General features: G+C 41.1%; 1 protein-coding gene across 5 annotated transcripts in view; it reads right to left on the bottom strand.

The window, feature by feature from the left end:
* The window catches only part of MCF2L (MCF.2 cell line derived transforming sequence like), a 287,755-nt gene that overhangs the window by 95,023 nt on the left and 165,391 nt on the right, over nucleotides 1-27,341 (bottom strand). For all 5 annotated transcript variants that reach the window (XM_030568841.1, XM_030568849.1, XM_030568864.1 and 2 more), the window contains exons 3-4: nucleotides 19,878-19,961; nucleotides 7,878-7,992 (exon numbers count right to left, since the gene is read on the bottom strand). In XM_030568841.1, coding sequence (XP_030424701.1) covers nucleotides 7,878-7,992; nucleotides 19,878-19,961 — 199 coding nt within the window. The remainder of the gene's footprint in view (nucleotides 1-7,877; nucleotides 7,993-19,877; nucleotides 19,962-27,341) is intronic.

Below are 27,341 nucleotides of genomic sequence, written 5' to 3'. Positions count from 1 at the left end.
TGGCTCTGCCTGTCCCTTTCATTAGCTACAGATACCACCAGAGAGAGTATAAGTACCGGTATTTGAACCCGCTTGCCAGCACATACTACTACTTCTCTGCCCTATTTGAGATGGGGTGTAAAGGAGGAGTTTGCCACAGGGCCTTGATTGGTCCCATCACCGCCTTATTGACGGGGAAAGCCATCTTGGATGGAGCTACTGCAGCCAGGATATCAACAAGGCTGTGCAATGTCTCTTTGAGCTCCCGAATTTCCAGGCTCAGGTTCGCAGCAACCCACTTCAGAAGGTCCTGACAGGCCCTGAAATCACCCTGTGGAAGCAAGCTAATGGGAGCCATGATGGCCTTGTTTAGGGAGGAAGAGGACGCTTCCAAAAGAGGGGATCCTTTCTCATCCTCAACTACATCCAGGAGATGGCTCCGGTGGACATTGGTACTGGGGTCAGTACCAGAATCAGGATCAGGTCCCAAGCAGGAAGGAGCGGTAGCCCATCTCTCTGTAACCAGCGAATTAGAGCAATGAGAGGAAGGACTCTGTACTGAGTTCCAGTAAAGGCCACTGCATCCATCAGTGACCCGTTGACCAGGTGCCGGTCGGGGGACTGGTACCAAAGCCCAGTGGTGCATACGCTGTGTACGGGTGGTGGGTTTTCAGTGGCACATAAGGTTCACCTTCAGACTCCAAAGAGAAGCATTTTGTCAGCAACCACGGTGGAGTGGTAGCTGCTTCTGCCTCCATTCAGTGGGCTTCTGGAGACCAACAATGCACCGGAGACCGGGACACTGGGATAAGGGAAGATTTACCTCTAGAAGATACCGGAGCAAGGTGAGGCAACACTCTGTTCCCTCTTGCTTCTGTACGCTGGCTCTGACGGGTGTCCCACTGGAGTTGGTGGGACCGGCCAAGAAAATGTCCCTAGCCACATGGAAAGCTTCTGGGATTGATGGCACCATCAGACTGCTAGCACTGCAGGGGCTTCCTGGTGTCAGTGGAGGGCCATGGGCGGTGTGTATCAAAGGCCAGGGCAGGCTATGCCTCCCTTGATCCAGACTGTCCCCTCCACCCACATTCTGCCCCCAGGCATCGCCCTCCCTCCCCCTCTACCCTGAGGCCAACAGGGGCTCAGATCCAGCCGGCAGACAAGGGTGGCACTGGGGCTGAGCTAGCCTGGTGCCTGAAGGCCAGGGCTCCTTTGGCCAGGGGGACGGGGGATCTTGAGCAGAAGAGGCGGGGCTGGTGGGCTAGCATCCCCGCAGAAGGGGTTCACCCAGCACTGATGCAGAGGGTCCAACACCAGATTGAACCCTGTCATCGAGGGTGCCGACACAGGCCCAGGAGCAGAAGAATGACCCATGGGGGTCTCACTATGCTGCCTTCACTCCACTAGTCTCTCTTCTGCATTGAGGAGTGCCCTCTCTTGGTGCACTGCTTCTTGTGCTTCCTCCTCAGCACCAGGCATAGTGAACAGTGCCAGGAAGAGCTCGTTGCCAAGGGAGCACTTAGCACCGATGCTGAAGTACTTGGTGCCAAAGTGGAGCACCTCAGTTCTGAAATTGGTCCAAGGGCAGCTTCCATGAGTGGGGTCTAAAGTCCAGACAGACCACAGAATCATAGAATATCAGGGTTGGAAGAGACATCAGGAGATCATCTAGTTCAACCCCCTGCTCAAAGCAGGACAAATCCCCAGACAGTTTAAAAAAACCAAAAAAAACCCACCACACAGTTCCCTAAACGGCCCCCTGAAGGATTGAACTCTCAACCCTGGATTTAGCAGGCCAATGCTCAAACCACTGAACTATCCCTCCCTGGCACTTCTTGTTCACCTGGGTTTTCCCCAAGCACTTTAAGCAGCTGGAGTTCGGGTCACATACAGCTTTGCCACAGGAGGCACAAGGCTTGAAGAATAGGGATCAGGGCATGCCCGGCCCTCAGGGTGAAGAAGTCCCTTGACGATAGGAGCTATGTATTTACACTAACTATATACACTAAAACTACTTGTAAAAACTATATATGCTAAACTGTAACTATGAATGAAGGAGGAGTCAAAACCCCATGGGAAGAAGTCTGGACATAGCAAGAATGGTCCTTCCAGCAACCATTATGGGCAGTAAGGAGGAACTGAGAGGGTGCAAAGCCAGTGCATAAGTGTGTGGCACTTCAGAGGCACTGGAGCCAGCCCTCAGGGTACCACCGAGGGAAAAAATCTCTGGTAATGCTGGACTTAAGAAGAATGGGCATGAGCAAGGACTCAAAGATATTAAGATAGGCATTGGCTTTTACTGTTAAATCTGATGCTTTTCCCCCTAGGCTACAGGGTCCCCAAGAAAAATCAGTGACTCTCTTCTCTGTGCCATAGCTATCACATATGAAAAAGTAGGGTCAACAGAAACTTATTAATTGCTTATTTTGTTATCTATCTCAGTGAAATAAAAATTAAAAGGACAGAAATGGAAAGAAAATGGGACAGACTCCTGTACGTGGCTAAGCAAGTGAATTACGAAAAGAAAGCTGCTGTGCAATATCATTTCTTCTGTATGCAGGTAAAAATCTTGTGTATTGTATTTATAGTTAGTCTGGAGGTCAGGATGGGCTCCCGTATTTGGTAGATTTTTGTACTGTAGTTTTTCCATTTCTCTTGAATGATACAAACTTTGAAATTTCCAATTTGCAGGAGGATCCATGTTAGGTACATAGGGTTTTAATCTTCAAGTTTCTTGGATCAACAGAAATTGTAGCTTTATTTATTTTTTTTAAAAAAGGTGAACATAATACAGCAACAATAAAGCATACCTTTTTTCCTCTCGCAGAGAACATACTGACCATTGTTAATAGTCTGGCTGCAGCAGAAACTGCTAAGGATCCAGAAACAAAGTGATATGTTTGAGACATCCTGTCAATTCTATACAATGGGTAATTTACTCATTTCTTTGGACTAAAGACTTGTGCTGCACCTTATACTCCGAGGATGTGTCCACATTATTAATTTAACAAAACATATGTCTAAATGACAACTGTGTTGGATCAGAATAAATACACATAGCATTTGGCTATGGGTGTATCCCACATCTTACAAGTCAACTTACTAAGATAAAGAGAGCACATTTTACAGTAAAGAAAAAATGCTTTCAAAAGAGAGTGAGTGAAAGAGAGGAGAGAACAATTTATGTCCTTCTGAAATTACTTCGAGTGTTTTGAAGCCTCTTTCTTTCTACTGTGACCCACTTGATGAAACTTACAGAGGGTCTGTCTACACTGCAATTAAAAACCTAGGGCTGGCCTGTGCCAGCTGACTTGTGCTCCTGAGAATTGGGCTAAGGGGCAGTTAATTGCGGTGTAGATGTTTGGGCTCGTGCTGTAGGACCCTGCAAGGTAGGACAGTCCCAGGGCTCAGACTGCAGCTCAAACCCAAATGTCTACACTGCAATGGAACAGCTTCTTAGACCAGCCCCGTGAGCCCAAGTCAGCTGGCACAGGCCAGCTGTGGGTAGAGTGACCAGATAGCAAGTGTAAAAAATTGGGATGGAGGTGGAGGGTAATAGGAGACTACATTAGAAACCCCCCCAAACACAAAATTGGGACTGTCCCTATAAAATCAGAACATCTTGTCACCCTAGCTGTGGGTTTTTTTAATTACTGTGTAGTCATATCCTAAGAGTACTTAAGGGTGCCTGTACCACTAAGATATTGATGCTTGACATTGGACAATGCAAATTGGGGTCCTCTGGCATTCACCCACTTATTAATTATCAACTATCACTGTCCTGTACTACCTCATCTTCCTCTCGATAGCTCAGCAGCAGCTATGATTACAGCACCCACCCTGTAAAGAGGTGGAACAGCAAGAAACAGTTTTCTCTGCTTTCTCCACCAGACCAGGAGAGCAGCCCTGGAGGGAATTATTTTTAAGCCCCATGAATATTTCTAACTCATATAAGATTAAGGTCAGGTTTACACTACAGTCTTATGTCTGTATAACCATGTCATTGAGGGGTGTGAAAAATTCACACTTCTGAGCTATGTAGTTATACTGACCTAACCCACTTTGTTGACAGCGCTATGCTGATGGGAGAGATTCTCCTGTCAACATAGCTATCGCCTCTCGGGGAGGTGGATTCACTATGCTGATGGCAGAAGCTCTTCCATCAGTAGGAGTGTCTTCACTAAAGCGCTACAGTGACACAACCGTATCAGTGCATCTGCGTCGCTGTCGTGCTGCACGTGAAGACAAGCCCGTAGGGTCACTGATCTGTACTGATTACTAGTTTGTTCAAGGTACTTTAACAACATCTCAGTAATGTAACATTATTAACGTTAAGCTTAACTCCTGCAAACACTTAAGCGTGTGCATAACTTTACTAAAATGACAGTACCATTGATTTCAAATGGAACTAACTCCTGTGACTAAAGTTATTAATCTTTATAAGAGTTTGCAGTATCAGGCCCTTAGTTTAAATATTTTTGTTAGGCTGCATCTCCCTAGTAAGTTACCATGCATTGTAGTTTAGGTTGCTATCCCTGCATTGTTGCTTCAATTGTTGTTGCTGAGGGATTACAATACTATAAAAACTTTTAAAAAGCAACGTGATGTGGTTTGATTAAACTTTAGTTTTCTTTACAAGCAAAGCAAAACAAAAACATGAAACTCCACCCTTTACATAAGATAAAACCCTACTTTATTCGGTATCTGTCAAAAACATTAGTAGCTGCTATGGAGACAATGGTTTTATTGGTCTTCTTTAAAGAGACAAACTTAAAACACAGATATACACCCTGCATCTAATCAAAACAGGAGCAGAAAAGGGATAAGCTACCAATCATTCATAGTCTACACTCTGCAGCAGTGATTCTCAACCTTTCCAGACTGCTGTACTCATTTCAAGAGTCTTATTTGTCTTGCATACTCCCAAGTTTCACCTCACTTAAAAACTATTTGCTTACAAAAATCAAACAAAAATACAACAGTGTCACAGCCACATTACTACTGATAAATTGCTTACGTTCTCATTCTGTGTGTATGAAATTTTAGTTTGTACTGACTTTGCTAATGCTTTTTATGTAACCTGTTATAAAACTAGGCAAATATCAGGATGAATTGATGTGCCTCCTGGACGACCTTTGTGTACCCCCAGGGGTAATGTACTGCTGGTTGAAAATCACTGCCCTACTGCACTCACCCTTAATCCATGAGTTACACTGCTAGAGTAGGAAGAATTAAATGTATATGGTTGATAAAACTAATCACAAAAGAGCGCTGTATTTAACATTTACAAAGATTACAAAGCACGTTAGATGATGCTCTCAAGAGGATTTTGTTCACTATATTACATCCATGTATCTATAAAATATGAATACACTTTGTAATTCCAACCATATCCACTTGAGGGAGTTGCATTGCATTAAATAAAATACTTATTATAGTTTGTTTAGTTTAAAAAAATTGAGAATATTTCAAACTGCTAAGGGATTGAGGACCTCCCCCAAACCCATTTCCTTTGTTAGCTTGCAATATCTATACATATAAACCTATACATTGGCATCATGCTGGTTCACTCATCTGCACCATTCCCTTCCCTTGGAGGCCCAAGTTTGTATCCACTATTTGGGCAGGCAGGACTTGTGGGTTGTGATGGAGAGGACTGTCATGCACACAGCCCTAGTAAAGTTCCTTCTAACTGGGCACTCTCCGAATCCACTGGGCTTTAAACCTCAAGAGTCTCAGAGTTCAGGCACTGCCCCAAGCTTGGATCTCTAGGCACATTCTTGGGGTGCAGATCCTCTGTCTAGCACCCCCTTCCCTAAAAGCTGGGACCCATAGTCCAACAGTTTGGCCCCTGGGAGTAGCGCTTCTCTCCCCACCATTAGACTTCCGGTTGCTTAATTACACACTCTTTCAGAACTCCAGTTGTGTGGGCACACTGGTTTTAGACAGGTTTCAGAGTAGCAGCCATGTTAGCCTGTATCCGCAAAAAGAACGAGAGTAGAATCATAGAATATCAGGGTTGGAAGGGACCTCAGGAAGTCATCTAGTCCAACTCCCTGCTCAAAGCAGGACCAATCCCGAGGCAGATTTTTGCCCCAGATCCCTAAATGGCCCCCTCAAGGATTGAACTCACAACCCTGGGTTTAGCAGACCAATGCTCAAACCAATGAAACCTACTTATAGCCTATCCATGGTTTGGTATATAGCAGAGTCATCAAGTACAGCTCAGACCACTGCCAGTAGCACTGTGGTGCGTATAACAGACCACCACTGTCATGGTGTCTCTTTACAGAGTAGCAAACAAGGTATGTAAAAAGGTAAGACTAAAGTTAAATAATATGCAAAAGAGAAAACAAATATGTCTGTAAAAAGAGTACAGGATAAACAACAGTTTATACAGAGGCCACCTACCACCAACTGTTATTTCAAATACTGTCTAGTAGCCGCACCTACACAATTTACTTTGGTCTCCCCTGCTCACATACTGCTATTATTGTGATGCGAAGGGAAAAGAACGCTGCTTAAGGGACAATACTAGATAATTGTGCTTTTATAAGTGAGCTGTTTCTAAATCTGAGAGCTACGCATAGTTTAATTACACTCCTACATTGTTGTAATAATGCAACAAAACACAGCACCTTGGGGTAGTGCAGTAGGTTGGCCAAATATTCGTAGTGCCTTATTCTACCCTATTATTTATCATTTGTATTATTGTAGTGCCTAGGGATGTTTGTCATAGACCATGACCCCATTGTGTTATGTGCTTTGCAAACAGAACAAAAAGATGGTCCCTGCCCAAAGAGGCTTACAATCGAAGTATAAGACAAAAGACGACAGATGGACATAGACGGATGGGGGAGTACAAGTCAACAAGACGACAATGTTGGTCAACATAATAAGCAGTCTCTGCACACAAAGAACCTAGTCATTATTAAGATACCTTAGGTCGATCAAGTAAAAAGTCAAATCCTACATCTGACCCTTGCAAAACCAATGGCTAAGAACAGGGGGGTATATTTAGCAACAAAGAAGATTTTAAAATTTAAAAGAATAAAATAAAATAAAATGTGTTTCTCTCATTCTGGAGGTCAGAAAAATTGGAACCAACTTGATTCCACAATAAGCTTACAATAAAACATGGTTTCTGTGTGCTGGCCCATTGGCTTAATAAAATGTGCCACACTGCTATGGAAGAGAACCATGGTAAATTGCTAGGCCAGTTTCTGTGCACCACAACCAGAAGGAGATGGAAGTGCTGCAGTGAAAGTGTGCTCAGCTGCTGGAGGAAAAAAGAGAATACACATATTGATCAGTAGAAGAAGTTGTGAATAACTAAGTAGTATTCTCATGCTCTGTGTGGTGTCCTGCCCAGCGTTTCCTTTGCTGGAAGGCTGCTGTTCCATTGTGGGGCCTCAACAAGGTAACATGGTGTAAAATAGTAACTGGTGAAACAGGGAATCCTCAAAAGTCCAGACAGGAGAGACATGACCCCACAGAATAATTCAGGCTTTTCCAAGTTTGGTTTTGTTAACAAGAATGAGACGTCACCCCCAAAGCATGTGCACATTTTAAATTAAATAGTGAATGCAGTGAAACAACAAGACCCAGTCAATTCCTTTCACAGAATAGAGGGGCAAAAACTGCATTTGCTTGCAGCAGAGAATTATTTTCTCTGATTGTGCCGGTGAAGTATAGATACTCTCTCTTAATTCTCGTTTTGAGCTATCTTACCAATAAAAACTCTTAATGACTATAATTCATCGTAAGACAAATTGTACTGTTCCTTTTCTCCATTTACTTGGTCACAGAGTCTGAACTTTGCAACCTGTGTGACAGGTGTTTGAATGTAAACATATTTGATAACCATTGCTGTTTTCTCTGGCACAACAAGCACCTACCTTGGAATGCTAGTTAGATATGTCAGGACATTGTGAAACTCTCTCTCTGGGATCTCACTGAAAGCTGGGTAGTCTGGGAATGTGATAACAGGGCAACCATCTTCTCCTCTGCCACCTAAAAAGCACAAGCAAAAGTGACGATATGTAATTAATCACCTTATGTAGTTAATATTTCCAAGCAAACCAATTATTGTAATTTTTTTAAAATAGTTTTTATGTAGTCCTCAGAAATGAGGATATTTACTCTGAGTAATCCAGTTTTCAAGTACTATTTAGGAAATATAATCTACCATATCGAGTACTTCCAACTTTTTAAAAATGAATAAATAAAAGGGTAAAGTGTCTTTGTTCCCACGGTGAACTGGTTTTAACACTGCGTTGATGGCTCTGTGCCTTGCACACAATTTACTTTACCTGAATGCAAAGATAAGCCACATAAAATGAGAAATGGACAAACTATTTAAAATAAAATCTGTCGATTCAAAACCAAATCACCCAAATTAGAGTTAGTTGGAACCTTCACCCAGAGCGGAGTCAAACTTTTCACAGGGGTGAAAATGCTAATGTAATCCCCGGCTGTGTTATTTTTTGCAAGGCTCCACACTTCCAGTTTCCACTCGTCTGGAAGAAGTGGCAGAACAACAAGAGTCTGTTTCTGGTGAGATTTCCTGTCCAATTCTGCAGACAGAAGTGGAAGAGATAAAGTGTAATTAAACATCTGAGCTTCTGAGTGTTTATTTGAACCTTTTGTGACTTGTCCAGAACTACAAAGAATCTAAATTAAGATAAAGGGAAGTGAAGTAGTTTAAAATGTATTTCCCACAGGTTTTGTAGATAAGTATTTTTACATATGTCACCACTGCAGTTAAAAATATGATTAATTAATATATAAAAAGAGCCAAGGTTCTCTAACCCCCTGCAACTGCACAAAAGTTAATAGTGTGGGATAGCCCCACCGAGTCCTAAAAGATTATCCCTGCTTAGTGCTACAAAAGGAGGAGATTCCAAAACAATCAATAAGGTCCCTACCAATACCAGGGGGAAATTCTTTCCCAACCTCACAGCTGACAATGTGAATAAATTAGCTGTAATATTATTTCTAACAATATTAAGAATTAGAATGCTGCTGTAAAATTTAGGATACCACAAACAATATATGTGCACCTGACATTAACTCAGAAATATCTACATTCATAGAGTTATTTTGATAAAAATAAACTTTTTGCTCCAAACCATTCATAATCAGAAAAGCATATATATCACCACTGTGTGTGTTACTCTGGTTACTTTGTGTTACTATGCTCTGCTTATTTTCATGCAACATGGTGATATCTCTGTAAAACTCCTGAACGTAAATTGTACTAAAAATGAATCATCCTGGATGAATTCCAAGGAGAAAAATTATAACTACTGTGTAAACAGCATGGTTTAGCAGCACACCCTTTATGACATAGCCAAGCATTAGCATATGAAAGTTAATTTTAGCCATATAAATATTCAAAACAAATGTAAGTCAGGGTCAGTTTTGATTATCTTAATCTCTTCCCTTTTCTCTCCCAAAAAGAGAGAGCAAACATTTTCCTCTATCAGTTTTATTAAAAATATTCTTCCTATTCAAAATAACATTTATTTCTACACTTCAGAGAATCCTAAACTTTGAGTAGCAGCAAAGAGTCCTGTGGCACCTTATAGACTGTCTCTAAGGTGCCATAGGACTCTTTGCTGCTTTTACAGATCCAGACTAACACGGATACCCCTCTGATACTAAACTCTGAGTGTTCGGGTTTCTCTAGAATATACTTTTTCAATATAGGAGGGTCTTCTGTCCAAAGTCTGAAATGAAGCAGTTTTAAACAGACATCCACTATAAATAATCTGTGGTATTCTTCTTGGCTGCTTGCTTTGCCCCAATTAATTTCTACAAATCAGAAAAGCCAGAAACCTGGAACATAAGCAAACAAAGACGCAAGCAAGCAAGCAAACACAAAAAGAGAGTAATGTGGTTGCAATATACATTTTAAAGTTTAAAACGATCACAGTCAATTGTAACACTAATATTTATCTAGCAACATCACCACATGCTTAAAGCTAGGCATGTGATTAAATGATTTTCTGCTTCAGGGCCATAATGCAGAAAACAATTTTGGAGTCATTTGACCTGAAGTACTAATTATTATTTGTATGCCATATATTTTTCTGGGGTAATCTGGTCTTTTTTTAAATGTTAATGTTCCATAGATCTTGCTTCTTTGAGTGAAGATACTTATGAATGAGGCATAAATTCATCTACCTTTTAATAAGTCTTAACTTGTGTTTATTATTATTTTGTTAATTGCACGTGCCTGAAAGCATCCTCCTGAACCGACTCCTATTTAGGTTAGGTGAGTACAGAACAGCATGATCCTAGGTATATGAAGGAAAGGCAAATAACATTTCCCTGACCTTTTCAATTTACCTATAGGTAACTCCCAACACTGAGATTTGAATGTGCAAGACTTATTACTCACATGAATAAGATTGATTCATATAAGCAGCCCATTCTATTGAAGCTAGCTGCAATTTAGATCATCGGGGCCTAATTCACTGCTACACAACTCCCTAAAATCTATAAATTCTTCCATCGTCCTAGTCACTACCTCTCGGGGAAATGGACCAACACCAGCTATGGGAGAACCCCTCCCATCCGTGTAGGTATTGTCTGTGCTGAAGTGCTACAACAGCACCACTGTAGTGGCACAGCTGTGACACTGTAATTTTGTTTTAAACATCATAGGACAAGCCCTTAGAGCAAGGAATTAATGGACTGGGAAAAGACAATGGTGGAATATTCTGTAGAACTAGCCTCACTTTTTCAAGCAGTTGACTTGCGAGATTTTTTATTACTGATGTGTATGAAGAATAAAAGCAAAAAGTCAAAAAGCTAATAATACATTTGTCCCCATTCTATTTATAAGTCTGAGAGTCCTAGATTTCTCAACTATTAACAGTTTTGAATGGGAAACAATTCCTCAACTGCTAATTGATCCTGCTTGGACCTGCCTATCTGAGGGACAGCCTCTCTCTTTGTGACACACTGCCCCAGCTGCAGCCAGCTGTGGTGCTTGAGCCAGACCTCTCTTGTTTTAAAAGAGAGGAGTCTGCCACCAGAGTGTTCTCTGAGAGGAGTCTGGGACTCAGACTCCTCCTCAGTCTGAAGTGGCTTGAATTTGATAATCTTCCAGGCCAGCGGCAAACACCATCTATTTGACAGATATTTTTTAAAGAAAACTGAGCCTATATTTCCTGCAGCAACAAAGAGGTAGAAAGGATTTATTTATTTTTTTTGGTAGGTGGCTGGCAGGCAAAGTTCCTGTTTGACTGTTCTAATAATGCTGGGGTTAAGTTTTAATATGAATTATGCACAAAAGCACCATGAGCTTTGTATAGGCATGTTTTAATTATTTAAATCAAAATAGATAAACAGATAGATAGATAAACAGAGAAACAGTTTTCACTTGAGAACTATGGTACGCCAGGGCTGGGGATTTCAACAGAGGTTATAAGAGCTAGACATCCAAATCCAATGGGACTTTGGTGCCTAATTCCCTTGGACTCATTTGAAAATTCCAGCCTCTCTCATTTTTTATATACTACCAAAAACCACGCTAAGCACCTTTCAGGTAAGTGTAAAGACAAGGTCCTTTCCTTGAAAAACTTAAAATCCAAACAGACAACGTATGGGTGACAGTAGTGGTGTTTTCTACACGTACTGTATTTTATTTTCTCTAATGTAGCACTTTATGAAAGGCATAGGAGGGCTTGCAAATGTCATGGAAGAAGTGTGATTCCAGAAGGACTTGTAGGGGTGCATATAGACATGGCAAACGAGTGCTTCATGATGTTCTGCTCTATTCAGGTTCTTTTACAATGGTATCTGAGCATGTTGTCATCAATTATCGGATGTACAATCTCAAACAAGAAATGATTAAAAACGTTTACATCTCAGTATGGCGTTAATGTGAAATCAAAGTGACTGAATTATTTGCACTATAGTAAAATGAATAAAAAAGACTCAAAGTAAAGAAGAATTCTCTGCGTGGATCATTGAATCAACAAGTGTATTAATCAGTCATAGCAGAACAACATAGGCTAGCATCTAGAATCATTTTACAGAAAGAAAAAAGCCCCCAAACAGATAAGCTGCACACAGATTCTTCTCCTTAGGGCTAGAAGGGTTTGGGAATAGTGAAGAAGGTTTCTCAGATTTTTTTGGTGAAGTGACAGGAGAAAGATGGAGGGCAGCTGTGCAACATTCAGTAGTGACCATTCCACTTGAGTGATGGTACTGATGGATTCTCAAAAGCACTTTTTCCAGTCCTTTTGGTCAGAAAGGGTAATGGACACGATATGGCAAGGGGTAATTAGAAGGCAAATGGTATTAGTTAAAAGGAGTAAGGACAGAGATCGTCAGACCTAAATCCATGGTGGCAAGTTGTAACTGATATTCATATTTTCCAAAAATGGATGATCTCTCCATTGATTGATATAAGCAAACAAAACCCAAAAGTATTAGCATGATTAAGTGGCCCAGATCGATACCAGTAGTTTAAAAGCCGTAATTTGGCTACATTCCATTTCTCTGTATCGAGCGATGCCAAGAATCAAGCACTTGGGACAAATGTAACTAACTCCTAAGTCAACGCAAGCCTGAAGAGACAGTGTTTGGAAATAACCCTCCTTCTCATTTGGAATTTCCATTTTCTATAAAGAAAAAATTGACTTATTAACAGAAGCACTCAACATGCTTGTGAACAATTTTAACTGTATGGAGTTGATTAAAATCTTCATTATTCTTATTTATTCTATTGCATTCCTTATAGAGCAAAAAGATCAGACAAAAAACATGTTGAAATGTGTTTTGGAACAAGAAAGAAGTTTTACACATATTGTGTTTCTTCTTAGGGTTCCACTTCATCCAGAGGGATTCAAAAGTATCTGTAATTACAAACTATACTGGATTACAATTTAGCCAAATTTGAGAATATATTTGAAATCTAATACTATATGGACAAATAATAAATTTTAAAATAATTGTGTATGGCACCAAAAATGAGTTTATTACTGTAACTTTATTTTAAAATTTTAAAATTCTGGTCTGCAGCTGGAACAATGCAAGGGAAGTGGTAACAGCTGTCCCACTGGCAACGTGGATTTAACCTCCCCCTCCTCCTACCCTACAAAATATTAAAAGCCTCAGTTTGGGCCTTGTAGCTCCATTTTGGTCAAAGGAATTATGCCAATTTATACTACCTGAGAATCTGGTAGATAGATAAGATAGATTAGATATGTTTAATTCCTGGTTTTTATCAGCAAAATTTCAGCTTAAGTTATACCACTAATCTGTTTTCTGAAAACCAGCAGAAGCTGTAAGATATCCAACATGACTTCCAAATTTTAGATTCACTCTATTTCCTCTGCCCCTTGAAAACAGGATTAATACAATATTAAAACTGTTAAATCAAAGCACAAAATTCCAAAATTTAAGGTTGCTCTGGTTAGTCTGAACACATGTAGTTTCTAGTCTTCTTTCTTTTGCCAAGGGGATAACATACTATATTTTTTATTTTGTTGACGGCATATACTATAAAACAGGTTCAACATGGCTACACATTCAGTTGGAGTTTTGCAAGACCAGGCATTTTGTCTACTTTAAACAGACAAAAGAACAACAATCAAATGTAGAGAATCATACAGCTATCAATCAGCTATGCCTCCTGCTAGTTAGAGGCTTAATAAATAGATCTGAGTCATTTCTTTTAATTTATAAAGCACCTTTTCCTTCTGTTCAGGAGAGTCACAAGAGAATACAAAGAACATGAAAATAAGGGCACACATTCTACAGTGCACCCTCTGTCCGCAGCTAGTTGGGGCAAAGGAGCCGGCTGCTGATTTGGAGGCTAGTTCTATGATGTCTGATTTATGCTGGCTGGATATGGCCCCACAAGGGACTGTCCACCAGCCAAGAACTGCCAGAGTACAGCAGAGCTTTACACTCCCTCCTTATCCTGGGGCTGCAATGGGAGTGGTGTAGTTGTACATCTGCTCGGGAATCCATCATGGTAAGGGAATCCTCAACTGGTGAAATCTGTTTAGTGTTGTAGCTGTTTTGGTCCCAGGATACTAGCGAGACAAGGTGGGTGAAGTAATATCTTTTATTGGACCAACTTCTATTGGTGAAAGAGACAAGCGTTTGAGCTACACAGAGCTCTTGTTCAGGTCTGGGATATGTACTCAGTGTCATAGCTAAATACAAATTGGAACAGATTGTTCAATATAAGGAATTAACATATTGTAAGAGACCTCTAACCCCTCTTCAGTCATAGGATCACAAAAAAAAGGTGGGGTGAAGTTAATGGATTACAGATTGATGTAAACAAACCATAAATCCAGTGTGTCTATTCAGCCCATGATTTGTAGTATCTAGCAAAAGTTATGAATTTAAACTCCCAGGTTTGTCTTTTAAAGGTGTTGTGCAGGTTCTTTGAGGATGAGGACTGAGAGGTCAGATATGGAGTGACTGTTTTGCAAAAAACGTTCACCTAAAAGGTGCCAGGTTTTTTTTGGTCATTTTCCTATGAGAGTTCATTTCACCCACACAGTTGTTACAGGGCTCTCTGGACAGTTTATGGGCAGTAAAAAGGGCCTGGAACATGAGAAAGGATCTGGCCAAAAGTTTTGAACAAATATTTAAAAGCAGTGTCATTCCTGTGGCTACTGTAGAAAAGAGTTCCACAGTTAGTGTACAAAGCTTGCAACGCCTGTTATTTGCATACTGTATAAAGGAAGAGTATTGCTAATACTAAAGTAAAATATAAAACAAAGATGCAAAGTTGGAACATAATACCTGGGTTTGCCATACAAATCTCAAGGACCAAGAACAAATACTTTAAAAATTAGTACTTCAACCTAATTTTCAAGTTGCAATTGCAAAAAGTATGCATAATTATCAGAAAAGGCAGGTAACATGGGAATTACAAACAAAGGCGTAAATGTGTATTATAAAACTTACTAAAGGAGATAGTGAATCTCTTACCATGATTATCTAATCTACAGTTTGTTTGACATTACATGTTATACCAGAAAACAATACACAGAAAAGAGTGCTGGAATGAGTGGTTCAGTATTCGTGGTGGCCAGAAGTCATTTGTATTTTATCACGTTTTACGATATTCAAGGTGCTTGTGACAATTAGCTTGGGCAGATAACATTTTGATAAGATACACTTGTCTGTCTATTCTTACTCATCTATATTCTATTATAATGTACCTGTGCATAAACAATTGCTGGGAGTTAAAGTGTGAAAATAAAGGAAATATGGAAACTTCTCACCTCAGGGGAGAAAAAAAATCTGAGCAAGTGTCTGAGTGAGAAAACAACATGAAGTGCTAAGGAACAAAGCCCTAAGAAAAGTGTTGATCACCCACAGAGGGAGAGAATGTCCTTGGAAAAGGTAACAAAGGCCTTGGTTACACTGGCGCTTTACAGTACTGCAACTTTCTCGCTCAGGGGTGTGAAAAAAAACACAGCCCGAGCGCTGCAAGATACAGTGCTGTAAAGCGCCAGTGTAAACAGTGCCTCAGAGCTGGGAGCGCGGCTCCCAGCGCTGCAAGCTAATCCCCATGAGGAGGTGGAGTACGTGCAGCGCTAGGAGAGCTCTCTCCCAGCGCTGGCACTGCGACTACACACACACTTCAAAGCGCTCCCGCGGCAGCGCTTTGAAGTTTCGAGTGTAGCCAAGCCCAATGGCTGCAGAGAACTCTGAAGCACAGAAGGAAATTAGAAGATTGTATATCAAAGAGTAACAAAGATAAAAATAGAGTAAAATACCAAGTAAAATAGAAACGATAGTAAAGTAAAAGAAAAATACCACTCTAGGGAGTGAGTTATTCAAAGTGATGTCTGAGAAGAACAGCTGACCTAAGGTCTGAACATTCTAATGAAAATGTTACAAGCTTTCCAAAACAAGAAAAGTTCTTCTGTAGACAGAACAATGACTAAAAGGGACATGCCAAGGAACATCATTTTAATTGTGGGGCTGGGCATGAACTTGCTACACAAAAGGATCACTTGGACCCCTGTCTGGAGCTAAACTGGTATTTGGCTGGACTGCTACCCATAGATTAGGTGGAACAAACATCTACATATCTAAGGGCAACAGCTACAGTCTTTAAACTCAGTCTGTACTAGCCTGATTTTTCATAGCTTTTGACTAAATAGGGTTACGTTTAAAAGCTTTTCTTAGTTTTACTATTTCATTTCTCTATTTCTTAAATATGAAGTATTTTGTTTAATTTCAAGTATAACTTGGATGGGGCTATTGACATAGGGAGAGAAATGCTGTCTGCCCACCATAGGAAATGAAATAATTGTTTCCCTTAAGGGAAAAAGAGATAGAGTTAACTGATCCAGAGGTACCCACGATCACAAAAAGAGGTTTGGAAAAGGCCATGGTATCCTACCCATAAGAGGTGCCCACAGGGCCGCCCAGAGGATTCAGGGGACCTGGGGCATAGCGGGGGAGCTGCAGCGCTTGTACTCACCCGGCAGCAGTCTGGGTCTTCAGCGGCATTTCAGTGGCGGGGGCCCTTCAGTCGCTCTACCTCTTCAGCAGCATCGAAGGGCCCCCCGCTGCCGAAATGCCACCGAAGACCTGGACTGCTGCTGGGCCAGGGCTCGCAGGGCCCCTGCAGGACCTGGGGCAAATTGTTCCACTTGCCTGCCCCTCAGGCAGCCCTGGGTGCCCAAGGTGGATAGGGCTTTGTGCTGAGGTTCATTGACTTCCTGTTATGGTCCTACATTCAGACAACTATTTCACAAAGCTAAATAAATAATATATTTTGTTAGAGAAATTACTGCATATTCAACTATATGCAGCACTGCTATTTTTGCTACATTTTAAGTGTATCTACCTAAGGCAACAAATAATGCACCAAGCCTAAAAACTCTTAAAGGGAAATTATTTAAAAAATATCAATCTATATACTTCCATTAATTGTAATTTATTTTATATTACAAGGTCAAAGTAGTATTAAAAAACCCCAGCACTCTCACGGACAAAAATAAATATCTTAAACAGCAGAGCAGCAAAGTCACAATGCAAGCGTGAGTAAGCTGTTTAATATTCTGTCACTGAAGTTATGTAACACTGCTCTTGCGTTCCCAGAACCTCTAGCAACGCTGTATAGTAGAGCACTGAAAAGATAACTATTAACACACTTTAATATGAACACTAGGATAAACATGGAGTGCATAAAAAGTCAAATTGCATAAAAAGTCAAACTGCACTATAATGGTAAACTGCAAAAAAAGGGTAAATAATTATCACAATCCCCTTATTAAACAGCTGCACTAGCTTTTAAAACAAAAATGTCTACTCATAACAGATTGAGGGGTTAAGTACAAATTCAATAAACTGGAATGAGAAATAGATGCTCTTGTTAAGCTCCACTGCACTGTGGACATAATGAGTGCTGAATATGCTTTTGGCTGTGTGAAAAAGAATATTGGGGGGCTAAGGAAGCTTAAATTGCATTCAATTGGATTGCATCTATTCTATTCAAAATAGGGTTTAACACAGTGGGGGGAAAAGTAGTAAATGCTTCTTGCAGTTATCTAGTAAGACTTTCTTATATAATATGATCATGAGCACTTTTTTGCCCCTAGTTAGAAAACTAAAACTTAGGCCTGGTCTACACTAGAAAATTAGGTCAGCACGAACATGTTTAGGGCCCTACCAAATTCATGGCAATGAAAAACGTGTCACAGCCTGAAATCTGGTTTCCCCCTGTGAAATCTGGTCTTGTGTGCGCGCTTTTACCTTATACTATACAGATTTCACGGGGGAGACCAGTATTTCTTATATTGGTGGTCCTGACCCAAAAGAGAATTGCAGGGGGGTTGCAAGGTTATTTTAGGGGAGTCACGGTATTGTCACTCTCACCTCTGTGCTGCCTTCAGAGCTGGGCGGCCAGAGAGTGGCGTCTGTTGGCCGGGCACCCAGATTTGAAGACAGCGCCCCACCAGCAGCAGTGAAGAAATAAGGGGGGCAATACCATACTATGCCATCCTTATTTCTGTGCTGCTGCTGCTATCTTCAGAGCTAAGATCCAAGCTCTGATGGCAGCACTGCTGCCAGCAACAGCACAGAAATAAGGGTAGCAGTACCACAACTCCCCCTACAATAACCTTGTGACCACCCCCCCCAACTCCTTTTTGGGTCATGACACCTACAATTGCAACACCATGAAATTTCAGATATGAATAGCTGAAGTCATGAAATTATTGATTTTTAAAATCTTATGTCCATGAAATTGACCAAAATGGACCGTGAATTTGGTAGGGCCCTAACTATGTTGCTAAGGAGTGTGAAAAATCCACACTCGGAGTGGAGTGGCGTTATTAAGAAGACTTAAGTCCCCACACAGACAGCACTAAGTTGACGGAAGACTTCTTCCATCGTCCTAGCCACTGCCTCTCGGGGAAATGGACCAACTACAGCAATGGGAGAACCTCTCCCATCGGTGTAGGTATTGTCTATGCTGAAGTGCTACAGCAGCATCACTGCGGTGGCACAGCTGTGACACTGTAATTTTGTTTTAAGCATAGGACAAGCCCTTAGAGCATAACAGACCTCATGTATGATGAGAATTTTACATTAAATACCAAAGGGTCCTTCACTTCCAACTTTCCCCTCCAACATCAAATATGTCTTTACTTCAAGACAAAATATCTCTGCTTATTTTCCCCTGGACATTAAGGCTCTCTCTACCCTGGCAACTGAACAAAGAGGTGTTAAAAAAACACACACACACACACACACACACACACCTCTGAAAGAAAAGTTTTGCTGACGAAAAGCACCGATGTGAACAGTAGTTTCTCAGAATGCTCTTTTGTATTTCAGCGCTGTGTAGAGACTTGCTCTGTGGTTTCAGTAAGGTGTCAGGCTTATTCGATATGGTGTGGCTTCAGCAAAGCATGTTCTGTTCTTTCCCTCTGAAGTACCTAGCAGCGGCAGCTGTTGGAAGACAGGATACTGGCCTAGATGAACCATTGGTCTGACCCAGTATGGCTGTTCTTCTGTTCTTATAGTTGGAGGATAGGAAGGCAATGTCTAGGAATGAACCCTCATGGACACCGAGAAAGCAATATCGTGATGGTTGGCTAACAACAACAAAGTGGGAGATTTGGGGACAGGATGGGATTAGGAATGAATTGGCCTTTTTTGAGGGAAAGGAATGGCTAGTTTTCAATCTTGTGTGGGTGGTTTGAGAGATGGGTAGAAAGCAAAAGAAGTCTAGTTCTGTTCGGGGAGCAGCTGGGTGAGGTAAGGAGAAACTAATAGGGTGTTTTTTTCAGTGTAATCCCTTAGGGACATTTATACCTACCATTATATTCTCTGCATGTCAAAAGGGTAAGAAACTATATTCTACATTTTTCTTGTTTCTTGACCCACCCTAGGTGAGTAAGTTTGCAACATTTAACGTATATTTAGGTTTTTTTGTGTGTTTTTTAAAAACAAAGCTCTTTTAGTAACTGGAGTAATCAAATACAGAGTTTTTCAAGTCTCAATTCACAAAGTCCTCTATACAGTAGGCTAAATCCTGAAGTCCTCCTCCAGTTTTTTACAACGTTATCTCCTACTGATCCTTGTGTGATTATCTGAGGTTAGCCTCAGACCTGGATCTCCTTATCTATAGATCTATAAGGAGCACTGTGATGCTGCCCACTAAGCCAGCCAGCTGGCACTACTAGAGATTATATAAATAATTCAAGTTTTAATCATATTTAACATTTTTTTGTGAATTCCAGAATAGCATATTTATGAATCATTCTAAATACAGATCACAAAATGATGGCTGCCCTGATAATAGTGTTCAGTGACTATATGAAAGCGTGGATAGAAACAGCTGAAACCACACATTTGAACAAAAGATTCAGTAGGAACTTTCCAATTTTTACCTGACAGATAGGCAAATTGCTTCTTTAACTGGTCTTCAATATCTGCAGCACAGAGGGGAATGATATCCTGATGCATGATTTCTTCTGAAACAAAAAACAATGCTATGTAATTTTACTGAGAATCATGGTCCACACAAACTCTCAGTTCCAGAGCTGCGACATACGGAATTATTCAAATTTTGAAACACCTGTCACGTTTGGAGAAAATCATTCATTCAGTCTTCTGGCAAGAGCAATCCTTTGGTTTTCCATGTGCGCCAGGACTAATATATTCACAAATGATTACAAGTAACATAACTCTGCTGAGAGTAAGGAGGATAGGATGGCTGTTGAGTCCAATATTTTCTGGAGTGATTATACTATGGGATAGAGGTAAATCTGATTTTGCACTTGAAGTTCAAACTCAAATTTCATTACAGCCTGCTCAGATCTTTTTTTTTTTAAAGCAGAAAATGGGGCTATTCATATGCAGTCAACTCTTCCTGAAACCCTCCTGTAATGTACACAGAGTAACATTTTCAGAATGTTCTGTAAAATTATGTAGGCATCTCCAGACTTCTCAATATGTCTAAAGCAACATGTACATTCAGAATTGCACTCACTACACTAGCTATTAAATCCAAATGTAGCTGAATGAATACTTAAGAATAATAAAAGTTTTTACAATGAATATTCTTTATGACAGGAACATAAGATTTACTATTCTAAATCAGACCATTGGTCCATCTAGTCTGGTGTCTAAAAAGCAGGACGATTATTGGCACATTATATCACATGAGTAAGATAAACTTCAGAGGAAGGAGCCTTCCACACAGGTAATGCACCTGGGTTAACTGAGCTATAATAAACTTGGAAGAACATATTTCCTGATACCTTCAGTGATTAAATTATTCCTAGAAATACAGGATTTTAATCAAGCTAAGATAGTGGGCGTTAATGACAAATATAACCAAACTTTACCAATTGTTTGATTTCCCGCCACATTATTTGACTTGGGACAGCTAAAACTTCAAAATTTGGTTGTTGGACAAGGAAGTGTGACTGTCCTAGTTTTAGATTTGTGGTTTCTTTATTCCAGCTGTGGTCTCATTCTCTCAGGTAATCTCAAAATTAAATATTGCTGCACTTGTGATTGTATGAAAGTATTTCTCTGCATTGTTCTTTTTTTGTTGTGGACCATCATGACACCGTGTCTCATTTTCATCCACTTGTTTTTAGTATGTCTGACTCTCATTTGGTCTTTTATACATTTCATTTTGCCCTCACATTAACATGCATTGAAATACCACTGCCAGCACATGACTGAGTCTGACAGACGGAACTGAGAATGTGAGACAGTGAGTTTTCAATTAAAAATACCTAAAGAATATTATAGCTAATATCCATTTTAAAATGTAGATCGGATCAAATAGAATAGTGCCAGTCTAGTACTACCTGTGGTTACTGAATGGTCACTGTGACAGGGTCCATACATATGTTTGGTTCCTGATACCACTAAACCAGCAGAGAAGAGTTGAACGGGGATAAAAACAGTAACGTCTACACTACGGGATTATTCCTATTTTACATAAACTAGTTTTGTAAAATAGATTGTATAAAGTCGAGTGCACGCGGTCACACTAAGCACATTAATTCAGCGGTGTGCGTCCATGATCCGAGGCTAGCGTCGATTTTTGGAGCATTGCACTGTGGGTAGCTATTCCGTAGCTATCCCATAGTTCCCGCAGTCTCCCCCACCCCTTGGAATTCTGGGTTGAGATCCCAGTGCCTGATGGGGCAAAAATCATTGTCGCAGGTGGTTCTGGGCAAATGTCATCAGTCATTCCTTCCTCCGGGAAAGCAATGGCAGACAATCATTTTGCACCCTTTTTCCCAGGATTGCCCTGGGAGACGCCAAAGCACAGCAACCATGGAGCCCATTCAGCTTTTTTTTTTTTTTTTTTATACTGTCACCGTATATCTACTAGATGTTGCTAACAGACGCAGTACTGCAGCGCTACACAGCAAAATTCATTTGCCTTTGCATGACAGCAGAGACAGTTATCAGTTGTTCCGTACCATCTGCTATGCCATTGTAAATTGGCAATGAGATGACAGTTCTGTCGTTCTGTACTGTCTGCTGCTGTCATGGGTGCCCCTGGCCGAGGTCGGCTGGGGGCGCAAAGACAAAAATGGGAATGACCCCCCGGGTCATTCCCTCCTTTAAGTTGTATCTAAAAATAGAGTCAGTCCTGCCTAGAATATGGGGCAAGTGTACTAGAGAACCAGTGTACCAGAGAACCAGAGAGCACAGCCGCTTCATGTCAGATCCCACAGAAATGATGAGCTGCATTGCATTCACGGGGGATGGGGGGGGTGTGCCCCTGCAACAACCCCACTCGTTGCTTCCCTCCTCCCCTAACCTTCCTGGGCTACCGTGGCAGTGTCCCCCTCATTTGTGTGATGAAGTAATAAAGAATGCAGGAATAAGAAACACTGACTTGTTAGTGAGAGAAAATGAGGGGGAGGCAGCCTTCAGCTGCTATGATAGTCCAGGCAGGACATTAAGTGGTATGGGGGAAGAGGAGCTCAGCATCCCGCTGCTATGATAGTCCAGGCAGTACAGAATCTTTTCTTTAGACATGAAAGGGAGGGGGCTGATGGAGCTCAGCCCCCAGTTGCTATGATGAGGACAGTTACCAGCCGGTTACCCAGGCACCCCAGGTCGGCCTCACCTGAGGCCAGTCAGGAGCACTCACGGGCTCATGATGAGGAAGGCTATCAGTCCTTCTGCTCTGTACCATCTGCCACCGGGGAGGGGTGGAGAGAGGATGCTACTGTTTACTGCCGCAGCACCGCATCTACCAGCAGCATGCAGTATACATAGGGTGACACAAAGTCAAGAAACATTTTTTCCCCTTTTCTATCACGGAGGGGGAGGAGGGGTAAATTGACGAGATAGACCCTGAACCACCCCGGACAATGTGTTTGACCCTACAGGCATTGGGAGCTCAGCCAAGAATGCAAAATGATTTTCAGAGACTGCGGGATAACTGGAGTCCTCGGTCCCCAGTCCCTCCCTCCATAAGCGTCCATTTGATTCTTTGGCTTTCCAGTATGCATGTCATGCAGCACTGTGCTGTGGACTCTGTATCACAGCCTGGAGATTTTTTTCAAATGCTTTGGCATTTTGTCTTCTGTAATGGAGCTTTGATAGAACAGATTTGTCTCCCCATACAGCAGTCAGATCCAGTATCACCCGCACAGTCCATGCTGGAGCTCTTTTTGAATTTGGGACTGCATCGCCACCCGTGCTGATCAGAGCTCCATGCTGGGCAAACGGGAAATGAAATTCAAAAGTTCACGGGGCTTTTCCTGTTTACCTGGCCAGTGCATCCGAGTTCAGATTGCTGTCCAGAGTGGTCACAGTGGAGCACTGTGGGATACCGCCTGGAGGCCAATACCATCGATTTGCAGCCACACTAACCCTAATCCGATATGGTAATACCAATTTTAGTGCTACTCCTCTCGTTGGGGAGGAGTACCGAAACCGATTTAAAGAGTCCTTTATATCGATATAAAGGGCCTCGTTATGTGGACGGGTACAGTGTTAAATCAGTTTAATGCTGCTAAAATCAGTTTAAATGCATAGTGTAGACTAGGCCTTAGACTGTCCAGTTGTTTCTGCTTCCAGTCCTGGAATATGCTTTTGCCATGTAAACAACATTTGGGCCTATTTAGCTAACAATAATGGAGGAAAGCATGTAGTCTGCCATTGCAACATTATAGGACAATAAAAAGTATTTTTCACAAGAGCAATATATCCTGCAGGTAGCCTGCTAATTAAAAGCCATGTTGAGTATGCATCTATTCTGTCATTTGTTGTGGATTGGATGGTATTTAAGTGCACCTTTAGAGACAACTGCTGATGTAAATTTAGTGATTGATTTTCTTAACGTTCTTTTGATTTACGAGCAGAATCAAGAAATGGTCTTGTAAAACACCTCAAATCTGAAGGATCCTCAACCTTTATCAAGTCTAGAGCTACATCAAAATTAACAGCTAACCTTTATCGCTACATAAATGGTTCAGACCAAAATCCCAGTCCAAACACACTTGAGATTTTGGATTAAAATTTGACAGCTATGGCTCATCTTCATCTGTCTGTTCATAATTAACTCAGTGCTAACCATCTGGATGTTTTGGAGAGCTCAAATAGCACTGATGGCAACATAAGAGAACATTTAAATATATCATTCTAAGGGATCAAAAACATAAAACCTTCAATTAATTTCTATGCTTTTGCGGATTTGAAACCTACAGCAATAATGAAAAGTTAAAGAACTTAATTGAAAATGCACTTTTCTGCCTCATTCAAGCACATTTCTAATTATATCTAATACTTAGATTAATTAATCAAAGTAAGGATGAGTTTCAATCCCAACTTGGCATTTTCATTTGGTTAAAATTTAAGCATTTGAGGTATTTTTTTGTCATTTCTTTTCAGAAAAGTAAATCCTGTGTAGATCATTGGAATTTACTTCTTACAATTGGATCATGCTTGGCAATAGATCAAAAGTGCATTGTGTGGAGTAGAAAATTATAAGTATCTCACCCACCAAAGAAAAATGTTTAAGTGAACCTAAAGACTAGTAAAGTGGCAAACAGCAACCATAGGCTGATTGAAATCTGTGGAAGACTAAAAATGCGAGAGAGAAATATTTTTTAATTGAATGAATCTCATCCAAGCAAAATTCTGAGAAGTGCTTTTTTAAGAGTAGCCAAAGAATTCAGTTTCATTTCTTCCTGATAAGTAGCAACTTATTTTCTGAAACAGAACTTTACTGTTCTCTTTCTGGCAGCTTGACAGAAGAAGCACGGACAACTTCTTTCAAGGTCACATAGTGATTGAACCAATCTGTCTGTAACTAGTGGACCTCTAGTTAGCCAAAAGACCTCTGCATACTTTACTTTCAAATCCATAAGAAGAAGATGTGTTTAACAGTTAACTACGATTTAACTCTGGGGCCTCCTGTTATGCAAGTGTCTGATATGTACAGGAGATAACTGAATTACGTTCTTTAATTTCTTTTGAAAGATCTGTCTTGGATGATCAGCCCTCCCACAGAGAAGAAAAATCCGGTCCATCAAAAGCAGGGGGAGTTTACTGTTGGACAACAGAAATATAACGAAGATTCCATCTGCAGTGTCATACACTTTAAAACCTAGGGTTCTGGCCCTGCAAACAGATGTGCACAGGTGAACCAATTTGCCCATACAGATTTAATTACAGGTTCAAAGCCTATGTTTTCCAAAAATATGTACAGACACAGTAAGATATCCCACATCTGCAGGAACAAACAAACAGAAATTTAAGCTTCTAGTAAAATTGACAATAAAAGATTCTGCATGCCCAATTTTCGACAAATTGAGGAGTCCGGCATGCACCTGAGCATCCAAGGTATCGTTTTTCGTAAAATTCAGGGAAACATTTTTATGTCCCCACATGTGAACAATCCTATTAGTGCTCTTGTTTGCATTATATAAAGGAGTTTGATTGCTCGGTCTTCATTTTATCCAAACAGATTTTGAAGCCTCAGAAAAAAACTGAAGACAGCCTAACTTCACTGATGCCAAGACCAAAATGTTAGTGCCTATGTTGAGTCCCATCAGTGAATCAGAGCCTTAGTTGGTTAAACCTCTACCAAATTACATACTCTGAAAACATTCAAAACAGTTTCCCATTGCACCCTACTTAACCAGCAGATGAATCCCTTGTTTCTTGCTTGTTCTCCCTCCCCCTCCTCGCTCTGAACACACAGGGTGAGGATGAGGATATATGAGGTCTTCTAAAAATATTTTTCATATCTTTTCGAAAAAGTCTTTTCACAGGAACATTGTGGAAATAGATCACTCCATGGCTTTCTCCTATTGCCTGCTCTTCTGACCATCGGCACTGTAAATCCTGGTGTCCAGGTAAATATTTAGAGGGACAAATCTCACTCTGCTTTGTCATGTCACCTGTTTTGTGTGCATGTATATGTATATATGCAAACACATATACCTAGAGACAGACAGAGAAATCAACGGATTACATCATTAAATTGGAGAGAGAAGGTGCAGGAGGAAATGTCTTTTTACTGGACCCAACTTCTGTTGGTGAGAGAGACAAGCTTTTGAGCTACACAGAGCTCTCTCTCAGGTGTGATCCAATAAAAGACATCACTCAACTTGTCTCTCTAATATCCCAGGATTGACACAGCTACAACAACACTGCGTACAACCATGACATTGGTCAGTTTCATCATCAAATTGATGCATTAATCATTTAAATCATGCATACCACAATATGACTTATAATCGAAGCTGGTTAGCAATTTGTCAGAAAATGCAGATTGAACCAACCCATAACATTTTATGAAAACACATGCAAGGTCTGTGGCTCTGGAGCAGACCCACCATGCTAACTTCTCCAGGACTGGGGACCCCAAGGCTTCCAGGCTCCATACCATAAAGGCAGAGACTCAAAGTAGGACTCTCACAGCCAGGAGCCTGGCATCCCTGGAACCACAAGCTCAAGATGGGGCTTTCAGGGCTTCTAGACTTTCTGCTCCATGGCAGGGCATTCTTCTGACTCCCACTGACTATGGGGCAGCTTGAGGATGTCCTTGGACTTGGGGCAGCCAGCTGTTCTATTTTTTTTTGTGGGTGGGAGGGAAATACAAACCAAAACCATTAGATTTTTCCAAATTCAAAATGCTTTTTCTGTGGGAAAATTCAAAATTTCAAGTTCTCATTCCAAATCAGAACAAAAAAATGCTGTGAAATATTGGCATTTTTCCACAGAACATTATAAGTAGAGCTATTTCCATTCTGATCTGTATATACTGTGATGCGGCAAGGCCAGATGGCTACAGTAAAGTAGTGAGGAACAGGTATGTTAGCCCCAGGCTAAACAAATCCCTACTACTATGGTAACCAAATGGCAGTTGCTCCAGGTTAATCAAGACACCTGGGGCCAATTAAGATCCTTCTAGAATGCAGTGGAGATAGCTAGATTGACTGAGACAACTGAAGTCTATCAAGGGCTGACTGGAACTAGTTAAAAGCCTCCCAGCTGGTCAGTGAGGTGTGGGTGTCAGGAGCTATAGGAGGGAGCTGTGCTGTTGGAGGAATGAAGCACTACAAATCCATATCAGGTGTAAGGATGGAGGCCCTGAGGTAACGGTGAAGGAGATATTGAGTGGGGGCTGCTGTAGGGAAGTGGCCCAGGGAATTGTACACCTCTATTTCCAAAAAGTCAGCTACCATAGCTGCTAATTTTCGGGTCCCTGGGCTGCAGCCCAGAGTAGAGGATGGGCCCAGGTTCCCCACTCCCCTCCATGATTAATCAGAGACTGGGAGACAACAGAGACTGTGAGAGGGAGATTGCTTCTCCTCACCTCCGTTGCTGGCTTATGATGAAAATGGCTCAGTAAGCTGTGA

The sequence above is a fragment of the Gopherus evgoodei genome, chromosome 1 (assembly GCF_007399415.2).
Source record: "Gopherus evgoodei ecotype Sinaloan lineage chromosome 1, rGopEvg1_v1.p, whole genome shotgun sequence".
Classification (NCBI taxonomy): Eukaryota; Metazoa; Chordata; order Testudines; family Testudinidae; genus Gopherus; species Gopherus evgoodei.
The sequence above is the reverse complement of the archived record's forward strand: the minus strand, read 5'-3'. Positions and strand labels throughout refer to the sequence as shown.